A 23177-nucleotide genomic window follows, 5' to 3' on the forward strand; every position below is an offset into this window, starting at 1 on the left:
TTTTACTTTGTTTGTGATTTCATGAGAAAGTAATCAAATTTAATATCTACAGGGTCACAAGATAAAATTGTTGCCCATCTGTCTTGGTTTGGTGATTCCCAAGGTCACAAGATAAAATTGTTGCCCATCTGTCTTGGTTTGGTGATTACTGGTTTGATGCATGTTTACAATGGTGATTTATCATTATTGAATGACCTTAACATTGGAATGTAATATTTTGAAGTTGTCTTAAACTGTTTATATTTAGGAATTTTAAAAACCTGTGGTATAGTTGTTAATATTTTGTCAAATTTAGAGGGCCTCTGTGAGACAGCAGTCCTGATTTAGGTTACTAGATGTTAAGAAAAAAATTGAAAACATATTTTGAACTAGCACCTTTTAGTTTTCCAATGAGACAAGTTTTATAGAATGTTAACTTTTTAGTTTCTCCATGAAATACAATAGAATTAATTCAATGTTGGGTTTATGTACAAGTCTCAAACAAGTACTGTTGTATAATTATTGTAAAATTGGGGTCAATATCTAAGACTAGGATGGGTAAAACCCCATTTCACACAGTATTGGACATACTTCCTCGTATATGTCATTAGTTGTGACAATAACTATTCTAATTAACAGCTAGATGTTGGATTATGTATCAGTTTACCAATAAACCTGTTCTCATGTCCGTTCGGTTGATGGCCCACTGTACTGGATCACTTCTGACAATTATAGTCATAGAACTGTGTTTGTAGTGTTGTGAATAATATGATAATCATTTGTAATAAATAGTTTTATATTGAGTGGAATCATGTTCTGTGTTGTTTTCAGAGAGTTATATATATTATTTAGTCTAGGCTTCATGTTAGATTTCATGTTTTTAGCCCAAATGTTTGTAGGTCAATATGTCAAGATATTTTTTTTCTATTTTAGTTGCTACATTTCACTGATGTTGATTGTGGCAAATATTGTGATATTGGTTGTTTTAAAGGTTCCCAAATGTTGGTCAATACTGATATCAACCAGCCAAGTGTTGGTCAGTACTAATATTAACCAGCCAAGTGTTGGTCAGTACTGATATCAGCCAGCCAAGTGTTGGTCAATACTGATATCAACCAGCCAAGTGTTGTTCAATACTGATATCAACCAGCCTAGTACATAAGGTTCAATTGTTACTTTTTGGATCCTAAAAAAATCATGTAGTAACTCAAGTCAATCTGATCTTCCATTGCCTTAAATACATTTGCGGTAAAGTTCATGCCCCGACCAATTCAACTAAAAGTACCCAATCACACGTTCAGTCTGCAGGCCATCTATTCCAGTACAAAAATTCTGACTATTTTAAACTTATCAAACCATGTTCCATCACTTTAAACGATATATTAGACGACCACAATAACGAACCACATTGTACCATATCAAAATGTGGTATTAAAAATTGCAAAGCATGCAACATTCTTATAACCGACCCTTACTTCTTCAGTTCCCTTACAAACAAAACCTTCTATACAAGGAGTCACGATGACTTAAGTTGCAAATCAACAAACTTAATATATGGATTAGAATGCAACTTACATGGTTTTATATATGTCGGAGAAACGCAAGAACGATTAAATAAAAGAATGTGCGGTCATCGTTCGGGAATTAACACCACCAAATTCCCGACAGTTTATCAACACCTTAATCAACAAGATCATTCAATCCTCTCCATGAAAGTTCATATTTTAGAAAAAAATTACCATCCTACGAACAGTCCCGTTCTAAGTAAAAACTATCGTAGGGAAAGAGAGGAGTACTGGATACACAGACTAGGTATGCAATACCTTACGGATGCAATGACAACATCAAAGGTGTAGGAAACCTTTCAAGCCAATATAACAATAGCATGTGATGAATTTATTTGACAAAAATCCAAGACGGGAAAGGAGTCATGGCCATTGCCACTATACCTCACCTAAGTTACATGATGTCTTCATACATGGTCTCCTTCCTTTCATACAAAAACCTCTTGTACTTCATCACATTAGAACCAAACTTTATTCTATACCTCTCACTCTACTACACTCCCTTTACAAAACAAGTCTTGACACTCCTGTTTCTGACCCCACCTCATAATTATACAGACTTGTTGCTATCATTTTGGATATTGGTTTCCACAGACTCTTTAAATCAGTTTGTGTGAAAAGTCAAGATGAAGAAAAACGATCATTTCTTCCACTACCGTTTGTCAACAAAGGTATAGATGCAATTAATTTGGCTAACATCCTCCATCACAAAAAAGTTATCAACAAAATTCCCCCATATTTCAAAGACAAATCCATACCAATTATTTCACATTCCTATACTTCACCCATCGCATCCAAAATTTTCAATTATAAAAGGCTATTGCAGAACCTCGAGATTGAGAACTTCAAGGCTAGACCACCTGACTGTTCTTGCAAGACCTTTCCATTCAAATATGGTCCTTGTGGTCACGTCGTTACGGGAGATTTAGCTATTGTCGAAAACGAATCTCTGCGTAATATCCTCTCTAAAGGTCCCAAGTACCGTGAACCACGCTCCATAAATTGGAATTATAACTTTAAAGTTCTTAAGAATGCTGTCGAGGACTATGCTAGAAAATGGATAAAACGAGAACAAGAAGACATTGATTCTCTGTCAGAGTGGTTAAAGGCCGTGATGTCTTTAATTTTGAAACGAATGAAAGTTTTAAGTAGGTCAATGAGTGCCAAGGCTACATCAGTTTTCAAAGACCCCGATGTAGCAAAAACATTGTTAACTATACATGATGAATATGTTGTCGTACCAGCACACAAAGCCCAAAACAACTTTGTTTTTGTCTGCAAAACGTTTTATATCCAATGTTTATTATCAGAGGTAGACATAGAAAATAATAGCAGTGATAAGACCTATACTGCTACCACTCTCTCCAAAGAAGAGATTATGGAAAACCATAAATCTGTGCTATCCTCTTTTGGTCTCTCTACCAAGGACGATGATTTTGATTTACCGTCTATGTACTGGATTCCTAAACTTCACAAGAATCCATAAAAACAATGTTTCATAGCTGGATCTGCAAAATGTACCACCAAACCTCTTTAAAAACTTTTAACTTCTATACTCACAACTGTCAAAGAGGGTCTGCATCCTACCACACTTCTTACTCCCGTAGTGGTATTAATTCAATGTGGATACTGAAAAATTCGAAATCTTTTGGAGACAATCAGTTCAAGACTACTATCTGAATATAATTGCATTAAAACCTATGATTTTTTAACACTGTATACTTCTATTCCCCATACTCCGTTAAAATCCTGACTTAAAAACATTATACATCGTTGTTTTTCCAAAAAAGATGGTACATCTAGATACAAATATATAGTTCTTGGTAGAGATTCCTCATACTTTGTAAGAAATAATTCCAAATCATCTTTCAAATATACAGAGGAAGATGTTTACAAAATGCTGGAATTTTTAATCGACAACATATTTGTCCAGTTTGGTGGACGTATTTTTCAACAAATGGTCGGCATTCCAATGGGAACAAATTGTGCTCCTTTACTTGCTGACCTATTCCTTCACTTTTATGAGGCGGACTTTATAGCTGATCTGATCAGAAAGAAAGAATATCGTTTGGCTAGATCCTTCTATCTCAGTTTCCGCTATATAGATGACGTATTATCTTTAAACAATCCTAATTTTGGGGATTTGATACATCGCATCTACCCAAAAGAACTTGAGAGAAAGGATACTACAGACACTGTGAAGTCAGCCTCATATCTTGACCTACACTTAGAAATCGATGGTAAAGGAAAACTATTGACCAAACTTTATGACAAACATGATGACTTTTCATTCAGAATTGTCAACTTTCCTTTCATCTGTGGCAACATCCCTTTGACTCCTGCGTATGGAGTTATGCCAGAGCTTGCCGAAACTATGCAGACTTTTTGTATCGTGCTAGAACTCTAACAAATAGGCTTCTGGAACAGGGTTATGTTGCTACAAGGTTGAAGTCATCACTACAGAAGTATTATGGTCGTCGTCATGAACTTGTGGATCGTTATGGTTTATCCATCAGCACCATGAAAACTGATTTATTCAAAGGGTCATGGTTTTCTTTTCCTTGTTTGTCTACCCCGGACTTGACTTTTTATGAGCAACTTTGTGGGTGTTTCTAGAAAAGCATGCTTTCCCTACCGGTGCACCTGGTTCGAGTCCGAGTTGCTCATTTACTTTTGTTACTTTTATGTATGATTTTGGTTGCTTTATGTTCTTTGTTGTGTGTGTCTGTTTCCCATGTCTGGTCTTTGTCCCTGGATTGCATTCTTTTGATTGCCGCTATAACCTTGGTTCCCTTGATTACTCTTTCATGAAAGCATGACAACTGCTTTTGCTACTAAATTATTTTTAATGGCTGACTTATAGAAGCACTAATTCAAGTATCAAACTTCACCAGAAAATATTGAAATATACTTGTGACAATTGACAAAATGAACAAGTTATTTCCCTCTTCGGGTTTACTCACGTTACAGTAAACATTTGACCACCACTCAATATATTTTGCACAATCCTTTGATTTTTAACTTGGATATAATTTTATATTGCAGGGTGATGGTGTTAGATCAGGGATTAATCAAGGAGTATGGTTCACCAGATAATCTGCTGAAAGACAAGACCACAGTGTTTTACAGCATGGCTAAAGCAGCTAATATTGTCTCCTGAGACCAATGAATATTGACATAAACTAGTGCCAATTGAGAACAAGTGCTAATTTTCTTCAGTTTGTCCATGTTAGACCACCACTTGATTTATGTTAAACATATTTTAACTTCACCCTTGCTATTTGATCTACAGTCTTGCAGTTTTTTTTTCTTGTATGTTATCTCATTATATAACCAAATGAAAATAATTATAAGTTATAAGTTTTGATACTTTGTTTTATAGCATTTGTTCAGGGATTTTTGAGTGGAACATGAAAAAATCCTGTCATATAATTTCTACATTTGTGAATGTGAGCATAAAACTTGGCAGTGTTTTTTAAATGGGGCTACAGATTTTTTCCCCTCTGCGTACATAGTGCTGTATTGGATCGACAGTGTGTATTCCCCATTTTGACAAATTCTTTTCACTCAAAGCACAAATTAAAAACTTGTTTCTGAATGATTTTTTCAAGTGTTCATTAACAGTTTTACAATATACTATTAGAAGTGTTTTAATATACTCTATCTACATCACAAATTGTGTATGGCTGTCTATTGATGTTGACATTTTCAGTTTTAGGAATAACTTTGTCACAAATTATAAACACTGTTTTGTTAGATCTTAATCTTGTAGTAAATATGTACCTGACCATATGTCTACGCATACTATGAGTGTGCATCATACAATAGATGCATGTTCATCCCTCAAAATGTTACTAGGGAATAGTAGAAATAAAATGACTGTTTTCATTCCAACTCAAATAACCATTTTTTAGAATAACAGTGCAAGAGTAGAATTATTTAGTCATATTAAAACCTTCAAGTTGTATTAATGGATTCAAATTGAATTATTTCATACATGTGAAGGGAGACAATTTTCTGTTGTATAAAAAAATCCAATAAGAATACAGTTACTATTTCAAAATCCAACTGCTAGAAAATTAGCAGGAACCAAGTATTTATTTATAAAAGAAAAAGTCTTTTTGTGAAAGTATGACTTGACTATTTGGTTTTGACCACTTAGTTTTTTGTTTTTTTTTGTTAAGGTTCTGATGGTTCGCAGTGGTCTGGAACTTATATATTTCATTTGTGGATGGGCATTGTCAGACAGAGCCATTCAGTTGTTAACATATCATTTATTACTAAATACTAGTCTTTCATTTTATTGGTGTGATATATATCTGCCTTGCTTTATTTGTTTATGTGGTTACATTTTTGGAAATTGTTTTATTATTCATATTGTGATATTTAAAGGCTTGTGTATATATTTTCAGTTATAAATACCTCTATTAACTTGATAAATTCTCATTGTAAAATTGAAGCTGATTGTTTTGGGACAATCATTTTTTATAACTTTATATTTCAGGGAACAAAATCAGTAAAATTTGTATTAATTTTCTATTTATGGATGAAGCATTGAAAGTTTTTGTAATATTATGACCACCAAATTTTACTGTAGATTCATAATTTTCCTGATGTGATTGCCTGTGTTCTCTATACAAACAAATGTTACAGAAGTTCATGATAATGTTTATTTTTCATCACTGTGTGAGTGGATAGTTCTCAGGAATATGTATCCATTCAAAGGATCCTTTTCTGTAGAGAAAACATATTTTTCCCATTATTATGTGTGTATTGTCTTGTCTTTTCATCTATGTTGTGTTTTAATTTAATTTGCTCAGAATTTTTTTTTTATTTGAAGTGGTGAATATAACCTAAAAATTATATTGTTCTCAAAACAATGATGGTTTAAGTATTAACATCAGTATCTTTTGACTACTAGTACTACACTTGTCTAGATTATATGCATTTAGCTTTACTCTATAAATGATATGTTTAACATGAGTAATTATATTATTGTAGGGACCAATTGATGCACCAATATCTATATTTTTATACCATCAGCTTTGTTGGTTAAGTGTAAGTGTTTGTAAGAATGAGGAAAAGATCAGAAATATGCATGTCAAAACCCCACTGATCTGACAATGTAATATCACTCAAGGATACTTTCTCTATTTGAAAATAACACTATTCAATCTCTGCATCACTAGATTTTGCTCAAAAGTTTTTCGATAGAACCTTAGAAAAATGAGGTTTTTGACAGAGTTATCTGCCCTTGAAATGTTCATTTTCAGTGCATTTTAACAAAATTGTAACTCAAAAGTCCAGCATGATATGGAAAATCTTGTCTTGTTTTCCTTGATTCTAATGGTGCAAATAGTCAAATTACACTATCAAAATGATGGTTTTTTTTCTATACCATGTTTCACCTACTGCCTGATTCTTACAGGGACTGAAACTTTAGTTTCAGGAAAATTCAGGCTGCAGTAACATCAACTTGTAACCATGTTTGATGACTTAGTTAATATTTTGACCACATGGTTACTGGGGTACAGGTAGGTGGTTTCCTTTAGTCAGCTGTGCTCAAGGTCTTTGTAGTTTTTAAATATTTTTCATTTTTAATAAAAGTATTGAATTAGCAGTAGAAAAAATATGACTTGTGTTATGAAAATTTGTATCTAGGTTGGTGCTTAGAAACTAGAATGATATAGTTTTATGTTTATGCAGGGTATTACTCTTATGTTAAAGATAATTTCATAATTTTTTTCTTCTGTAATCAACTGCTATAGTTTCTAGCAATGCTTTGTGTGAATAAAACTAATATTATCCCAGGAAGCATTTCTCGTTAGACAGCATTAAAATTTCTGAAATTGGTGACAATTTTTCTCTGAATTTGTTCAGGAATTTTATTGAAGACATAAACATGATTCTATAGATACATATAATTTGTTTGATTTCACAAATTAAAAAATAAACAGATGTAGTCTACGGAATAAAATGGCTGTATAACATTTTAGGATTTGTCTGCTTGTTAGTTCTATATGTAACCACTACAAACTACTACATTTAGAAGGTGTTAATACTTTATAGAATTTATTTGATGTGTGCTTTGTATATTTTCATAATAAAATACTATATTGACTTGTTTCTTTTTAATTCAGGGTCCTAGTTTTATGTAGAACTTTACCATATTTTTATGAAACCCAGGAAGTTTTGATTATTTTAGACAAGCCTGATGAACAAACTAAGCTATTGTTTGCCTTTATGCATGCACATGAATGCACATGTATCCACTACATTCATAAATAGGCCATATGGTTTGTGTGATCACTTGTATTAGGCCTTATTTTTTTCTTATTTGTTTCCTGCTAATTTTGTTTATTCTTTGTGGTTTAAGTTTGACTATTGGTCATAATGAGGAAAAAAGTTTAATGCTGTTTTTAGTTGAATGTGGGTGTTTAGTATATTTTATTGACATTCACTTATATTGGAGTGTTTTGTAGGAATGCTAGGCAAAGATGGTTAGAACAAACTTCTTATCTTAAGTTTAAACAAAAATAGGCTTCGTAAAATAAGGGTTTGCAATCAGTATATCAGTGAATCATTGTAAATAATTCAGATTTATTAATTTTAAATACCGGCAGTTCAACACCTGGAACTGATTAACTTAATCACTGCCTTAATCTTTGTCAGACTATTTTTAATGCATTTGACTAATCTAAATTCCCTGTACCACAGTGGGACTGGTGCATCAATACACATCCATCATTTTTATATCATTGTATTTGCGCTATGGTAACATTTTTGTTAGTCATACAAGTAAGATTTGTTCAAGAAAATCGTTTATTAATTCAAACATTCTGGTAAACATGGATCATTCATTGTAATACAAAAAATGAATGCATAGTATTCAAAATACAGTAAATATGTTGTTATATGCCATAAAGTATTAATCATTGAAGTTTTTATTCCAATTAATTTGTTCGTAGCAAAATAACACTGTACATACCTTCTTTTACATATACGTCATGGAGAGGTTAACGTTTCATTTATTTTTGTGAAACAGCAGACATCATTTTGATCACGAGTATCGTATTGTAATAATAAATTTATGTGGCATTTTTTAAGATCAAAGAAAACACACGGTGTACCTAATGAGACATGAAATAGTTTTTGATTGCACCCATCCCTCTGATGGCAAATCTACTAATTGTTGCGAGATAGCCTTTCGCTGCAGTCAGTAGTTACGTATACATTACCTAAGTGGTCAATAAATGAATTTTCATATTTTAGGACGTGTAGCAAGTCTAGGCATACCAGTACCAATGTACAGTGTAACGTAAAATTAAAGAAGCTAAAAACGTGGTAAAATGCTTTGAAACTTGTTATTTAAGAAATACGCCTTTTCTCCTTTAATCCATCATATTCCATAAAAAAAACGGCTTTATTAATTGTCAACATTTTTAATTTCATGATGTGTTCTGAAGTAGATTGTGTATTTGTTGTTTACCTATCAATCATATAAATATGACACACAGTGTCCGCCAACAAATTAGGTAGGAACTGTCTACTTCCTAAATGACGTTGATTCAATATTATTATTAATAATCATACTTAAGGATATATAAATTACACAAACCAAAGACTTCTCATAACTTAACAATCAGACATGACAATGAAGATCTTAATATCATTTCTTATCTGTGCGCTATCATGTAAGTAACATTTTTTTTTCTCCGACAGCCACTAGAAATATTGTTTTAAGTATTGTTTCTATTGTGTTGTGCTATTAATGCTCTGATGCTCCGACGTGTTCAAACACACCAATGACAGGTTCGTCTATTAAAGGGTCGTGTGCTCACGTGTTGCGATATATAAATCAGTTATGATTTATATATAAACACCCAAGAATCATTAAATATCATCCTTGAAACCACTTTAACACCATATGCATTTTTATTAAGTCCTTGTTTCACTATTGTTTTAACAGGTATTTCAAATATTAAATGTGCTACGACCGGGTTGCCCGATGTTGCGTCTATTATTCCACCAGATACTAAGTACCAGGACATTGTCGTCGATAACTTGTCATATTCAGGGCGGCCTGGATCTGGCAGTGTTTTGATTGAGCCCGTCCCTGCTTCCTCGTCATTTGGAACTTTACCAGATGGAGTAGTCATCGCTGATTCAGGCTCACCAGCGGCTGGAGCATTACCCGATGGAGTAATTATTGAGCCGGTTCCTGAGGGTAGCAATCTTGGTGGAATTCAGATTCCAACTGGCGGCAATGTCCCAGTGTTGATAAAAGACGATAATCTTTTGATTAAGCCATCACCGGAGAAAACAGTTTGGACATCCGAGCCAATTCTAATTAATGACAGTAATTTGATCACTACTACCCCTTCGAAAGAGGAATATGGCCAAAATCTATCTGGAAGTGGAAAGGGAAGTACTTCTGCTATTAAAACAACTACTAGTACTAGTTCAGTAACAATACAGTCACAAGAACCTTCTGCTGTAGTAACTGTAAACAATGGGACGAAATCAAATGGAGATAACGAAGGCACGACTTGGCTAGTTACACCAACTTTACCTCCGACAACCAAAGCTCCCGTAATCAATCCTAATTCTGGGACGCCTAAGCCATTGTCATGCCCTGATTTTGACTCTCGTTACGAGAATGGAAAATTTATTGTTACATTAGACGAAGGAAAATGTGAAATGTAAGTTTTTATGTGTTACTGAGTGCATGTATTTAGAAAAAAAAATAATTGGTAATTATTGTCAGGTTAAAGGTTAACATATGTTCTTAAAATCGCTGACCCAGTCAAGTTCAGGACAACACAAGTTAATTCTATTCAGTACAATGTTTTATCTAGATACCGTAACATATATAGTCAGACACTATCAGAATATGTTACATGGATGCTTAAGTAATGTTACAAATGATTAATACATGTACACAGGCCTTGGTTCGGAATATGTAATATGAGGCAATTTTCTGGAGAAATAAAAACAGTCATGTACATAAATGTTACTTGATGACATCATGCTGGTTGTCCTAACATTCAATATATGAATTTATTTGTACTTAAACTGTTGATCCATGCATTAATATTTCTTATCCTTGTGCTCAATATGAGTTGGAAAATTTTTCACATGAAACATGAGTTGGTAAAGTTTTCACATGAAACAGTCTACACCTATGTAATTTTGAAGTAAGTTTTCGTTGATGCTAATGAGTGGTTTCCTTGATTGAATTACTTATTTTAGGGTTGTAAGTGAAAGGGCAATACAAAACACACAGAACGGCATGTGGGCCGCTGGTAGATTCACTCCTCTGCATACATTGTTAACAAGGTAAGACATTTCTTTGTGAAGACAGAATCAATTAAAAAAATAAGAAGTTATAGTTAATATTACAAAATAAAAAAACAAAAAAAAAACAACAAAAAAAAAAAACAATGAAATAAAACGCTAAATACGTCCTTAATGTTTTAAGTTTGACAGCCACGAATAGATCCCATAATCCATAATGCATTCAATATGATTGCATGCTTTTTTGTTGCCTATGAGAATCTTTACTCTTGCGACATGGATTTTGATAGTCATCACCTAGTCTTTACACCACCGCTCACTGGGCAACTATTCTGGGAAAATATAATGCCTTGGGTACCACATAAAACACATAAATCTGGAAAAGATACTTGATTTACTTTTGTTGTTTCGAAAAGGTAATTAAGGAATTGATTTCACTGACACGAAATGTAGCGATCATAAAAATATCTCTATCAAACGAATAAAAAACGTCATTTTATTGGTGTTCATTATAGTTGTGAACCGATTTTTTCTGAAAACACATTCCTTGTCCAATAAGTAGTCCGAGCTAGTTGTATATTGTTCCAAACTTGGAAATGTCCTTGCCCTTTTAATCTCTGAAGCTTGTGTGTTAATTTTTGCATGTCTGGTGTTTGACAGGAAGTATAAGCCAGAAATAAACTTCAGATCGACGACTTTAGCACCGACGGGTTACCCGTGTCTCCACAAAACACGACAGACTGGCAATTTCTTTGTCGTTGATACAGTTCCAGGACGTTGCCAAATGTAGGTAACATTCTTTATTTCATGTGCCAAAATTTTAAGACACCATTGTAGTATATATATATATATATATATATATTGACGAAAGATTGAGATTATTTGGAAATCTGTTTTATGACTAAACGGTCATAATCTGTGTTAACTTCATTTTGTGATGAAATGCAAGTACGGATAGACTTTTTAACTTGAATGAAAAAGATAATACAGGTATGTCCCATCGCAGACTCTTTGTGAATTGTTTTCGACTCTGCAACTATCTGGTTAAACGGTACACAAGAAAATGTAGTGCATACTTTTTTCTATTATAGTTGTACCAACGAATATGACGCCGATATTAAAGGGTGACCTTTAATTGTATTATACGGAGTTGAAAATAAACTAAGCATCAGATTCTATCATATCTACATAGGCAATCATTTTTTTTTCTTCTATTTTTGCAGGATAATTGGAATCCCAGCACTTCCGGACCTGAGGAACCTTTTAACACAAAGACAACAGAAAGTTCCAACATGGAACAAACCCCGACAAATGCCAACATGGCCACGACGTAGGCCCTCCAAGGAACGTGAGGATAACGAGTCAAGTGATTAAGTGCTATGCTAAAATATCCATGTCCTGAGAAATCCAATGTATCTATATATTTATTAAATGTTGTGTGATTTTTTAAGTAATTTGTTTATCATTGTAATTTCTTGATTTTCTGTAATTTCTGTATATACTGTACTTGATTCTGTTGGAAGGCAAGTTAAGATTTTGTTGTGACGCAGAAGTTACGTTTGGTCTTTGGAATCAATTCATTTGTTTTCTCAAAAAGTAATTATATCGACTTAAAATAGCTTTGCAATGTTTTGGGACAAGTTCAAATGCAAAAAAAAATTAAGGTATGCAATTTTAATAGAAACAGTGTACAAATTCAATGGATTTACAGGATCGACACGTTTATCTTAACATCAGATAACTTCAACGACAGGCTTTGCCACCAATCTGCAAAATAGAAAAAAAAAACTGTCAATATAGCTCTTTCGTCAGTGATTATCATTAAAGTCGAAACAATACTGATGGGAAAAACAACAAAAAAAAACTTTCAGGTATCTTTTTAACTTAATTTCTTTTTTCTATGAACAAAAGATGTAGTATATATTTAGACCAATTCTAAAGGCATCTTTGATTTAAATCTAATTGTGCCAAGTAGAAACTTTACAAGGAATAATCTTTTCACTTCCAATAGCCGTATTTAACAAATTAACATAAGATGGATACTTACACAGGCTGTGATGAATGAGGTCTTCTTTCATAAAACTGTTTTACTCCGAAAGTCCTAAAAACAAACATATCAATCATTATTGTCTGTTGTACAACAACCATACAAACATAATATTACATTTCATACTAGTTAGTTATAATATGACAAATACAAACAAACACAAAACTCGGCAATTTTTGGGGTGTAGCATCATTAGTAAACAGGCAAAATTGAATAAAATTCGTTTGAATACCGGTAAATGAAAACGAATGAGAAACAAAACAAAAACACAAACAAATAAAAACAACAAAACAAAACAAAAAACTAAACAAAAAAAAAACAAAACCAAAAAAAAAAAAACCAAAACAAAACAATACGTGCAAAAAAACGTCTATCGAGAATAAATAAAAATAAATAATCACAAAAATACAAAACAGTAAACGTGTTATTACTGCATTTCTTTGTCAAGATAGAAAAACACACACACACACACACACATGAAAGCACATAATAAAAACAAGTTACAAAGCATGTTCAGTTAACACAATGTAAGGTAAGAGGAGAGACTTACACGGCTACTGTGGGTGGTAAATGCTTTTATGCTTTCCGTGAAACGGTAAACGGACACCGAACATTTAACAACATTTAATGAGTTGTAGTGAAGAAAAGTTATGTTGTACTTACAGTTGGCATCCTGGCGAGGTCTGTACCATGACCTTCAGCCCGCGGTACTCATATGGAAGCGATGGACAAATAGGTGAAAGGTTTTTAAACCTCAATATGGGAACGTATGTCGTCCTGAAATACAACAAGTTGTTAACTTTACAGGCACCTTATTTGAATGCCGTGTGTCCTAGCCGTGGAAAAATGGGATCGTCTTTTGTTCATTGGTTTCCTTTAAAGCAGTATGATACGGAAATACAAAATACGAATTTTATAATGTCATAGTAATTGCATTGAAAATATTTTTACTGAATATAAACCTACTTATCATCTCCCCTTTGTTGTCCTAGTACGTCAATGGAGTTCTGGATAGAGTATTTATCCACGATCATTTCACATGCATCTTTCCGTAATATCACCACCAGATCATCGTCATCATAGTAGATGTTGTAAGATGGACAGACGATATCATCCGGTACAGTTTCCTTAACCTCTGTAAAATACCTAGGGTTTGGGTTGTACGGAAATCTTATAGCAGTAAAGCACACAACAAACGATGCAAACACTGAAATAAAATAAAAATGCAAATCAATTTTACAATAAAACGTTCGATATCTTAAGAACCAGTACATATTGAATTCGTATACTACCTTTGCATAGTAGATGAGTTTCAACCCGCCAAACAATGATTTTTCTATCTACATATGTTATAACGATAGCCCTTTCTGTATTCAGATCTGTATTTTTGAGAAAACCGTCCATTCACATCCTAATCATACCAAATCAAGTACAATAACTCTTGGAAAGTGTCAATTTAATACACAATTTATATAAGTACAAAAACCGAATGACAAACTAAGACTGGTTATATAATGAATTAAATTTATAAAAATTAAATTCTGTAGTTTTTGACATATTGCATGAACATCCTCCTGACTGATTAAAAAAATATAAAGACTTCTACATATACCATTCAAATTTTTAAAACAATTCTTAGTTCATACGGTGTCTTCAGTAGAAAAATAAATCATGATCTTTAACTTGTGAAAACAACTCCGTTAATGAAATGCAATTCTATCACTTAATCACGAGGAATAAAAAAAGAAAAAACAAACAAAAAACAAACAAACAAACAAACAAAAAAAACCAAATTATCAAAACAAAATAAAACAAAACAAAACAAAAAACCCATGAATGATGAATGCATCATCACAATTTACCAATAAACTGAAACACGCTTACCAACTAGACTTAACAATGCCATTGCTTCTCTCAAACTGTCGCTGTTTGATAGGTACAGTTCTGTTTATATCACAGGTGCAGAAAAATATCAATAATAATCACTCAACTGATAGTATATGTCAAGTGATAATCCATTACCAATACATGACAATATAAACATGATTGACCAAACGTCATACACTGCGCTATAAAACACGCGTAAACAAGCTAAAAAACGCCTTCAACTGGCCATCAGTGGACGTAATGGTCTGGTATATGTGCAATATGCACACCCTCATGAAAAAGCGGAAAGACATAAAAGGTTCCAATGTCCATATGCGATATACATCGCGATATAATGAGGGTTACGACAAGGATGCCCAGTACCGCCATCAAATACAGATACCATAACCTACCGTTTTTATTGAATTAAATTGAACTATAATCATGATAGTAAATTTTGAAATGCTTTCATTTTGCTTGAAATTATAAGAACGTAAAGACATCATACAGCTACGAGAAACACATTTCATACTAAGTCAGCCCAAGAAATTAAACGAAATTGGGTCTTAAGAGGATGAAATTAAGTACAGTTTCCGCCTTTGGTATCAACTGGTCATTAATCATTGGTTTCAAAAAGTAATCCGTTTTATGCTTTATTAACTTTACTTTCATATATAACTCTAAATATAGCAAGAGAGGTACTTAAAAGACCATCATTAAATATATCATCCGCGTGTTAGCTCTATAGTACATTAATAACATATTCAATTGTCTTGATAGTACTGTCATAAACTTCATGGTCAATAGGTCCACATCTCTTCAGCTCTAAGGTATTTTTTTCAAGTTAAAACAGTTTAAAAATGCGAGATATGCAAACTTCTGAATTTGAGTTTCAAACAAAATTAATCGATAAAAAAAAAAAAAAAAAAAAAAAAAAAAAAAAACGTGCGCTGCCTCGAAAAAAACCAACTCTCTATAGACACCAAAATGACATAAAAATACACGATTGCAACAACCTAAGCATTTAGGTGACAATTAAAGCCATTTGTAATTAACCAAATAACCATGTAACGTATTAGTTGGGGTAGTTTTTTGTCTTGTAAGGACAAGGCAGTGACAATGAAATTGCTTGGATTGGTTAGAATGGTTTTACCTGAACAATTATTAATCAAACTGAAACTGAACACGTTTATTAGACTAGGAAACATATTTGTCTAAACGGGTTGGTTTAACCTGCTTGTATCCATAGTATAGTTAAATCTGATATGTAGGGAGTATTTACAATGATACGGATATTTACATTAATGTCAGGTAGGTAATACAAAGCTAATAATAGGCGTTACAACAATGTTCTATTCAAAATTTGTTTTAAGATATTTTAGCAAATAGGAAATGAAAGTCACTCGAGATGAAATAGATTTTAATGTGGATGGTCAAAATATAGACTGCACTTTCCAGAATGTACACACAAGACCTTCTATTAAAAAAAATAATCATTTCGGTTTTATTTTTTTTTTAAATCAAAGCAATCGAATTTTTAATCGTAAAAAACTCACTAGAACTTGTATGGTGTTTGTTGAATTTCCATTTTTATCGGTTAATGAAAAATATTATGAAGTTGCAAGAGAACTCAGGTGCTCCGGAGGTTAAGTAGAGACTATATATATCTTTCAATAACAGATGGGGAGGGGGAGGGGGTATCATTTATCATATTGCAAACGGGCACTCGATCATATCACAGTGACAACCTCAATCTACTATGAATACATAACCTTATCAAATTACTAGTAGCTTAGGTGTAAGCCACTGAGCACTATATGAAAAAGTAAGTGACCGCAATTTATAGTAAAATGTACAACGTGTAAGTTTTGATACAAAAACTCCACACGCTGGACCAGCTGAATAGTATGCAGACCATAACTTGGTCAGTGACGTCTTCGTGCAACGAGCCACTACAAATGTAATCTGATAATACCGCTGCTTTATCTGAATAGGAACAGAAACAACAAATTCAGTCGCGTAATTTCAAGTCATTATTTTAAAACAATACTTATGTGACTATGTTGAAGTCCGTTTATCTTCAGTGAAGTTACCAAAGCAACAAAATTATGTTTCAGTATTTGTCTGTGTTCAATGTCTAAGGACGACAACATCCTCCCCTGAGGGATCAACAGATATACCCGAAGAAATAGAAAGAGGAGAAGATGTAACCACAAACAATTCATCAATACCTACCACACCGTTTGCAAACGGTAAATTTAAGTAGCTGTCTTTGTAAGAATCATGCAAAATCTGAAAAAATGTGATACACCCTAAAAAAAGGCTGCATATTTTTATTTTTGTAATTAAGTTGTTTTATGGGTCTTTACTATAAAATATGTAATTATTCATTTCAATCTGTCTGCTCTTAGAAGATAATCAACATTGAAAATCCAGTAGATTCTATTGTATTTGAGCGTCAATTACAGAGTTATCTCCCTTAATTTTGAAATCTACAGTGCATTCTATACAATTTTTATATCCTAAGAGCACGGGTTATATAAAAAACCACGTGTTAGTTTCTGTTTACTATGACATTTCAAACAAAATATCAAAAATAAAAATATGTAGGCTTTTTACCCATGAATCACATTTTGCATGATCCTTAGCTGGAGTGCTACTTAACACGGCTTGAAATACATAACTGAGCTAAAGCCTCAAATAATTTTGGACGCAAATATTTATTAATATTAACATTACTACTTCTTCACTGGGTGTTTAACATTCAATGACTGAGAAAAAGAACGGAAGGGTTGGTTCCTTACCAACATACACAAATATTAAATCATTCACGGGCAGACAGTGGTGTATTACAATTCACCCCTCTGACTGGTGAATATACATCGACAAAAAAAATACCTATAAAAACCTTGGCGCCTTTAATATTAAGAAATCTTTACCTTATACCTGTAGCTACGAGAAAGCAGGCTTACAAGTACAAAAACTTATTGCGATTTCATTGTAAATGATACCCTCTCTTCTCTAATTATGGGTACGTTGATCTTTCTCTAAAGCAAATCCAATCCATACATGAACACCTCATTGCAATAAAATGACGTGTTATTTCATTTAAGATCCGATGGAACAAAATGATTTCTACAATCCCACAAGGAAACCACCTGCCGGTAAGATTCAGAATACAGCCAGACAATCAAAGGCTATTAAGTCCACAACAAAGAAAACAACAGAGAAAGTAGTAACAGAGGCAGAGAAACGAGTACAGTCTACAACAATAGAGGCAGAGGAAATGGAACCAGAGGAAGCCACCGGTTAGTTTAAAAAAAACATATTAGCATGTAGTTCATATACACTGGAGCTTCTAACGCACACTTTTTAAGGTTCATTTTTACACATAAAGCATGTTTTCTATGTAATCGGATGAACATTCGCTAACTTCCCTGCAAAAAGGTATTATATAGCTTGGGTGCAAAGTATAAAAAAAAACGAAGACAATAAAGAAGTCTTTTCATGCTTGTATCATTGCTTAAAATATTATAAAACACCTCTTTCCCATTAAAGTTCATTATTACCTTTCGACAAAGAAGGTCTCAAGTTCACCTCTAACTTCAGACATACCTATGTAAGTCGAAAAAAGCATAACGTGCTCTAGATAGGAGAAAGTTACATTAAAAATAAAAAAAAAATGCTGTGCTGCTTTTATCAATTCTGTAAATAGTCCCATTTGATGACAAACACCCGAGTTTCGCTTGATACAGTCCACTCAATTACAGTTTAAATCGCATATTGTTCAACTATTATTTGAATAGAGTTCGCCTTAAACATATAGGGGAACATCTCAAAACACTATAAGAAGTATATTCATTTTGACACTCACTGCAGAATTGATAAAAGCTATTCTCAATTCCACAGGTTTGTCTGTAGTCAGAGTCAGTGTTGGTGAATGTAAAAAAAAGTGACGATAAACCGTAACTACAAGTACTATGTGATGCTCTCATTGGTGTTAACATTTAAAAATGCCCTCTTTCAAAAATTTCTCAAAGCAGATTTGCTGAAGTTTTGTTTTTCCGACCTGATTTACGTATAACAAAAGACCTTATTTGAACTTTAATCCAATCTCACTGCAATAATATCTCGTGACATCCCCTCCCTGAAAGAAAAAAACCCACAATGTTTCACTGTAGTATAATGATAGTCTTTACCACAGCTTCTATATCAACTTGTTTTGAGAACAACTTTAGTAATCAATTACGATTCTAATAAGACGGGAGAAATTTCTGAATGCAGCTAAATCCCCCGCTTTGGGACGTGCACGTTAGCGGGAGTGTAGAAATATCGGGAGGCTTGACATCTATGTGCTTCATGTCTTTTTAACTTAACAAAATATTATATTAACAGAAGTTCAAGGTGGTAAACTGCCTACACAAAATACCGGAAGTTGTCCACCGTTACACGATGCAATAGTTGAACACCACGTTATTCTACGTCATGGAGAATGTGAAATGTAGGTGACGTAAAAACGTGTTCTAATTCTGATGGCTCTCTTAGTTTTGTTAAATTTTAATTTAATGGCTTACTTGATGTGTCTACTGTGCATTATAATAATTTTGAATTCCTACAATTATAAAATAAATGCCCAGATATAAAAATTCAGTTTACTGTTATTGGCATCTTGAGAACACTTATTGTTGTTAATTAAATCTGAACCTTCCATGCATGATAGAGCATGGATTTTTAGGATCTCTGGAATTACTCCACTTGTAAAATTGTTAAGATTTAGGTGTATTCGTTTGCAGAGTTGTATCACAGGATGACTCCATAAGGTGGTTCAATGACCCTGGGAAAAGGTAACACTTGAAATATTTAGTAGTATACATATATGTATGTAACCTTATACACCTATGATAGTAGCATGAAGGGAAAGGTATATAGGAAACACATCTGTATTAGTTGACTACAGGTCAAGCATTGTGCAGTTATTTTACATGAGATTACACAACTTGCTCCCTGCTAAAATAATACCAACTTAAAAAAATCATTCCTCAATAATTAGACAGCAAAATACCAGTAATGACTACTGACTTAGTTTTCACCTTGATACACTTAAATTCATGTCCATTTAAAAGTCAGGCCCAAGGTGATACACCTTAATTTTTGCAGAACATATCATGTTGGAAATTCATGGAAATTGTGAACTAGAAACAATGCATGAGATAGCAAGATAATTTTATGCAGGTAAAATAAAGCTTTTTACACTTAAATGTAACCCATTAAAATATTTTTCAACAACATTTAGGTGCATCAAAATTGAAGCATAAATCACCTAGTCTCTTCTAATGACCCCATCTGACTGATTCTTAAACACAACTTCATGTGATGATTTATTGTATATCAGACTACATCATAATGAACTGAGTGCTGCAATAACGAAATACCAGAAAAAATCATCTGGGTCTGCATATAACATTTTTTTGCAAGGAGTCAAAATACTGCATTGAAAAGTCGATGCATAAAAAACAGTAAATGTCAAACTTGTATTATTAATTTTTGAAGATAGTGATACATGTAATTTCATTCAAATTTTCAATAGAAATTAAGTATCTTGCACTTTCAAAAGTAATTTGTCATTAAAAAAAATAATAACTGAATAAGATTGATGATGAATTAATGATAACGTGTAATAAGTTTTTTTTCAGTGTTATATGCATATTTTAATACTTGAACATCAGAATGTAACATGACTGACAGCCAATTATAAGTGTATATAATTAAATATGTTTTTTTTTTTGTTGATCAGATTTTTTTTCAGTATAGACTAAAGGCACAGGAGAGTTTTGATTCAAATACATAAATAAAAAATACAATACTTGCACATTATACAGTGAAAACTTTTAGAGCATTCACCCTTATTACATCAAAAAAAAAAAAAAAGAATTCAACTTAGCAAATATTTCTATTTTTTTCTAATCTAACTTGAATCATGGTTAATATTTTCATTTCAGTTCGCCAAGTGTATTCATACGTCACATCAGCACCTGAAGTGTACCCAACATACTCTTTCTTTACAACAGTGCCAGATTACAGTTGGATTTGGTGGCTTTCAAAGAAGTAATCCAAGCCAGAATAATTTATACTTAACTATGATTTGATGACTAAAGCAGTTTTTAAAACCATTATGCAGTAAAAATAAAAAACAACATATTAAGCCTAGAATTAAACTATCCTCTGAACATAAGGTTGTCTAATATCAGACTGAAAAAAAGAATGAAGCTTACACACTATGCATACTTCTAAGTAAGTAATTCTATCGTAAGCAAGATATCTGGCAAAAAAGACCACTTAAGCACAATAATGCACTATTAATGAATGTACCAGTAGATAAAAGAAAATTTTCGCTAGAAACAAATTAAGACTTAAAAGAATTTCAACTTGAACAAGACAAACACATTAAAAGTCAAAAAAGTTTATTAATAATAAAGCAAAACACATAACATGCTGAAAAAACAGTACTTAACAATTTCAAGGTAAACTTAATAAAAACAATAAAAACATGCATAATATCTTTGCCAAGGTCAAGGTAAATGCAGATATAATTGACAAGATTTTTCATTTCTTTGTTATGTAATATGATGGATGGCCTATACAGACTGTTGTTTACTTTATGTCACACAGTGCAGCAACTCCTCTTAGAATCCAGTGGTCTGGTGACTGTACTGTCTTCAGTACAATAAACGTTATATATGTCAAGTCAGTTCTATGTGGTTTCTTATATACAGGACACTGATAAAGTCTTGGATCTTTGGGTGCAGTTGAATTGATGGCATACATATGAACAACAGGCATGGGAGTGAATAAAACCTTGGCTGGAGGTTCACACAATCGACAATTTCTTCTGTCCCATCCAGCACCATCCAAGTATAAACCATATACATAAACTCCTTCCTGAAAAAACAACAGAGAAGATATTACACTTGGTATCAAACTAAACACAAAACTGTTTCACATAATATTTTTTAAGAATAATATGTGAAAATATCTACTGGAACTTAATACTATATACTACTATATATATAGGTAAGTTAGTTAAGACTTACTGGTGGTGCTGTGTTGATATCTTCTTTGAACTGTTTGATGACTTCGTTATGTAATGTGACAGAATCTAAAGCCCAACCTTTGTGTGCTCTGGTCACCTCCTGTCTCATGGCAGTCAAGAAACCTGTCATTTACAAAAGCAGCATTGACTCACTTGTTTAAATGTTAATATTAAATGATGTGACCCCTCTATATAAAAAATGCCATAAACTGACCTGATGTAGAACTCAATTCAAATAGTAATAAACATAGGTGTTAACCCTCCCGTTTTTGCAGGAGTCTCCCATAATTTTACCTTTTCACCCGCAAAAAAAAAAATCTCCTGTGTGGGAGGCATCAATCTCCCAGTTTCAAGAATTTTTCCAGTAAAAACCTCCCGTAATTGAATTTATCAAATTTTCATCAATTTTTGTCTGCCATTTTCGTTTATGTTAACAAATGCATAGGTTGTGAAAGCGCTTTATTGTCAAAAAGCTTGGAACAGCTGATTGATATACAAGTCTGTCTAGAAGTATCTTCTTTCATATCAACAAATAGCATAATTTACGATTTTGAATGGATAGTTATGTCAAGATTTTATAAACTTAGTGGTTGAACGCAACATTTCTGTTCTGTTTGGCTGATCATTTTACCGACTTTGTAAAAAAATTGCAGAGAAATTTTAATGTAAAAAGACTAAATGCACCCAAATCATAAAGCAGGTTAACGTACCAAGTCTTGAGGCTACAAACCTACAGTGATTGAAAACTATAAACAGAAACCTGCAGTATTTTTTGTGATGAAAGCAATGGAAGGGGTGCCAAAAAGTTCTTTGCTACTCTTGTTCGCATTTTTAAAGATGGAAGCAGGTCCATCAAAACCATATTCATTGACAGTTATGAACATTGGAATAGGGCAAAATCTCTATTTTATGCCATACCAAGCATCACTTCTGTGAATACATGTGTAATTCATTTTGTTGATTCATTTGTATATATCATGTATTTATGGTTTTGAAAAAAAAAAAAAATTTAAAATCCTTTGTTTTATTTAATTCATAACAACAAAATATGTTGATAATGTCGTCACGCAAAATCTCCCGCAATTTTATGATGTCTTGGAGGAAATCTCCTACAATTAAGTTTGACTAGGTTAACAGGTATGGTAATTAACCTTAGGCAGAACTACATTTTTTCAATGACTTGGAAAGTTTGACAAGAGGCTCATATGAGCCTGAATTGCTCACCTACTCATTTTTTTGCCTTACAAGGACAATAACTATAACAAGAAGTCGTCCTACAACTTTGACCTATAAAGACTTTTGTAGGCCTTATTTTAAGGATCATAAAATAAAT

The 23177-nt window shown here is 32.8% G+C and overlaps 5 protein-coding genes across 10 annotated transcripts in view; 3 read left to right on the forward strand and 2 right to left on the reverse strand.

The window, feature by feature from the left end:
* LOC148616353 (multidrug resistance-associated protein 1-like) overlaps window positions 1-7664 on the forward strand; it is a 41569-nt gene extending 33905 nt beyond the window's left edge. For both annotated transcript variants that reach the window (XM_088583288.1, XM_088583289.1), the window contains one exon: window positions 4590-7664. In XM_088583288.1, coding sequence (XP_088439414.1) covers window positions 4590-4704 — 115 coding nt within the window. In that variant the 3' untranslated portion in view covers window positions 4705-7664. The remainder of the gene's footprint in view (window positions 1-4589) is intronic.
* A 1420-nt stretch (window positions 7665-9084) lies between these two features.
* Window positions 9085-12291, forward strand: LOC148616354 (uncharacterized). Its single transcript, XM_088583291.1, has 5 exons — window positions 9085-9238; window positions 9514-10246; window positions 10797-10883; window positions 11502-11627; window positions 12065-12291. The coding sequence occupies exons 1-5, from the start codon at window positions 9193-9195 to the stop codon at window positions 12213-12215; spliced, it is 1143 nt and encodes a 380-aa protein (XP_088439417.1). The 5' UTR covers window positions 9085-9192; the 3' UTR covers window positions 12216-12291.
* Window positions 12292-12500: 209 nt separating this feature from the next.
* Window positions 12501-14915, reverse strand: LOC148616355 (uncharacterized). 2 transcript variants are annotated; one of them, XM_088583293.1, is made up of 5 exons: window positions 14773-14915; window positions 13855-14095; window positions 13552-13665; window positions 12889-12942; window positions 12501-12608 (listed from the first exon to the last, which is right to left on the reverse strand). In XM_088583293.1, the coding sequence occupies exons 1-5, from the start codon at window positions 14792-14794 to the stop codon at window positions 12575-12577; spliced, it is 465 nt and encodes a 154-aa protein (XP_088439419.1). In that variant the 5' UTR covers window positions 14795-14915; the 3' UTR covers window positions 12501-12574. The 2 variants fall into 2 exon arrangements, with proteins under 2 accessions (XP_088439419.1, XP_088439418.1); XM_088583292.1 differs by lacking the exon at window positions 14773-14915 and adding an exon at window positions 14181-14383.
* A 946-nt stretch (window positions 14916-15861) lies between these two features.
* Window positions 15862-21038, forward strand: LOC148616356 (uncharacterized). 4 transcript variants are annotated; one of them, XM_088583296.1, is made up of 7 exons: window positions 15879-16065; window positions 16872-17006; window positions 17868-18062; window positions 19150-19255; window positions 19548-19598; window positions 19912-19986; window positions 20754-20986. In XM_088583296.1, the coding sequence occupies exons 1-6, from the start codon at window positions 16038-16040 to the stop codon at window positions 19943-19945; spliced, it is 549 nt and encodes a 182-aa protein (XP_088439422.1). In that variant the 5' UTR covers window positions 15879-16037; the 3' UTR covers window positions 19946-19986; window positions 20754-20986. The 4 variants fall into 4 exon arrangements, with proteins under 4 accessions (XP_088439424.1, XP_088439422.1, XP_088439421.1 ...); XM_088583295.1 differs by lacking the exon at window positions 19912-19986 and having other exon boundaries at window positions 15880-16065; XM_088583298.1 differs by lacking the exons at window positions 16872-17006; window positions 19912-19986 and having other exon boundaries at window positions 15862-16065; window positions 20754-21038.
* A 160-nt stretch (window positions 21039-21198) lies between these two features.
* Window positions 21199-23177, reverse strand: part of LOC148616357 (dynein axonemal heavy chain 8-like) — a 110501-nt gene continuing 108522 nt past the window's right edge. The window contains exons 88-89 of the mRNA XM_088583290.1: window positions 21846-21967; window positions 21199-21693 (exon numbers count right to left, since the gene is read on the reverse strand). Of these exons, the coding sequence (XP_088439416.1) occupies window positions 21406-21693; window positions 21846-21967 (410 nt within the window). The 3' untranslated portion in view covers window positions 21199-21405. The remainder of the gene's footprint in view (window positions 21694-21845; window positions 21968-23177) is intronic.

This window comes from Perna viridis, chromosome 5 (assembly GCF_037379345.1).
Source record: "Perna viridis isolate PV_CMFRI_1.1 ecotype Kerala chromosome 5, ASM3737934v1, whole genome shotgun sequence".
NCBI classification, from domain to species: Eukaryota; Metazoa; Mollusca; class Bivalvia; order Mytilida; family Mytilidae; genus Perna; species Perna viridis.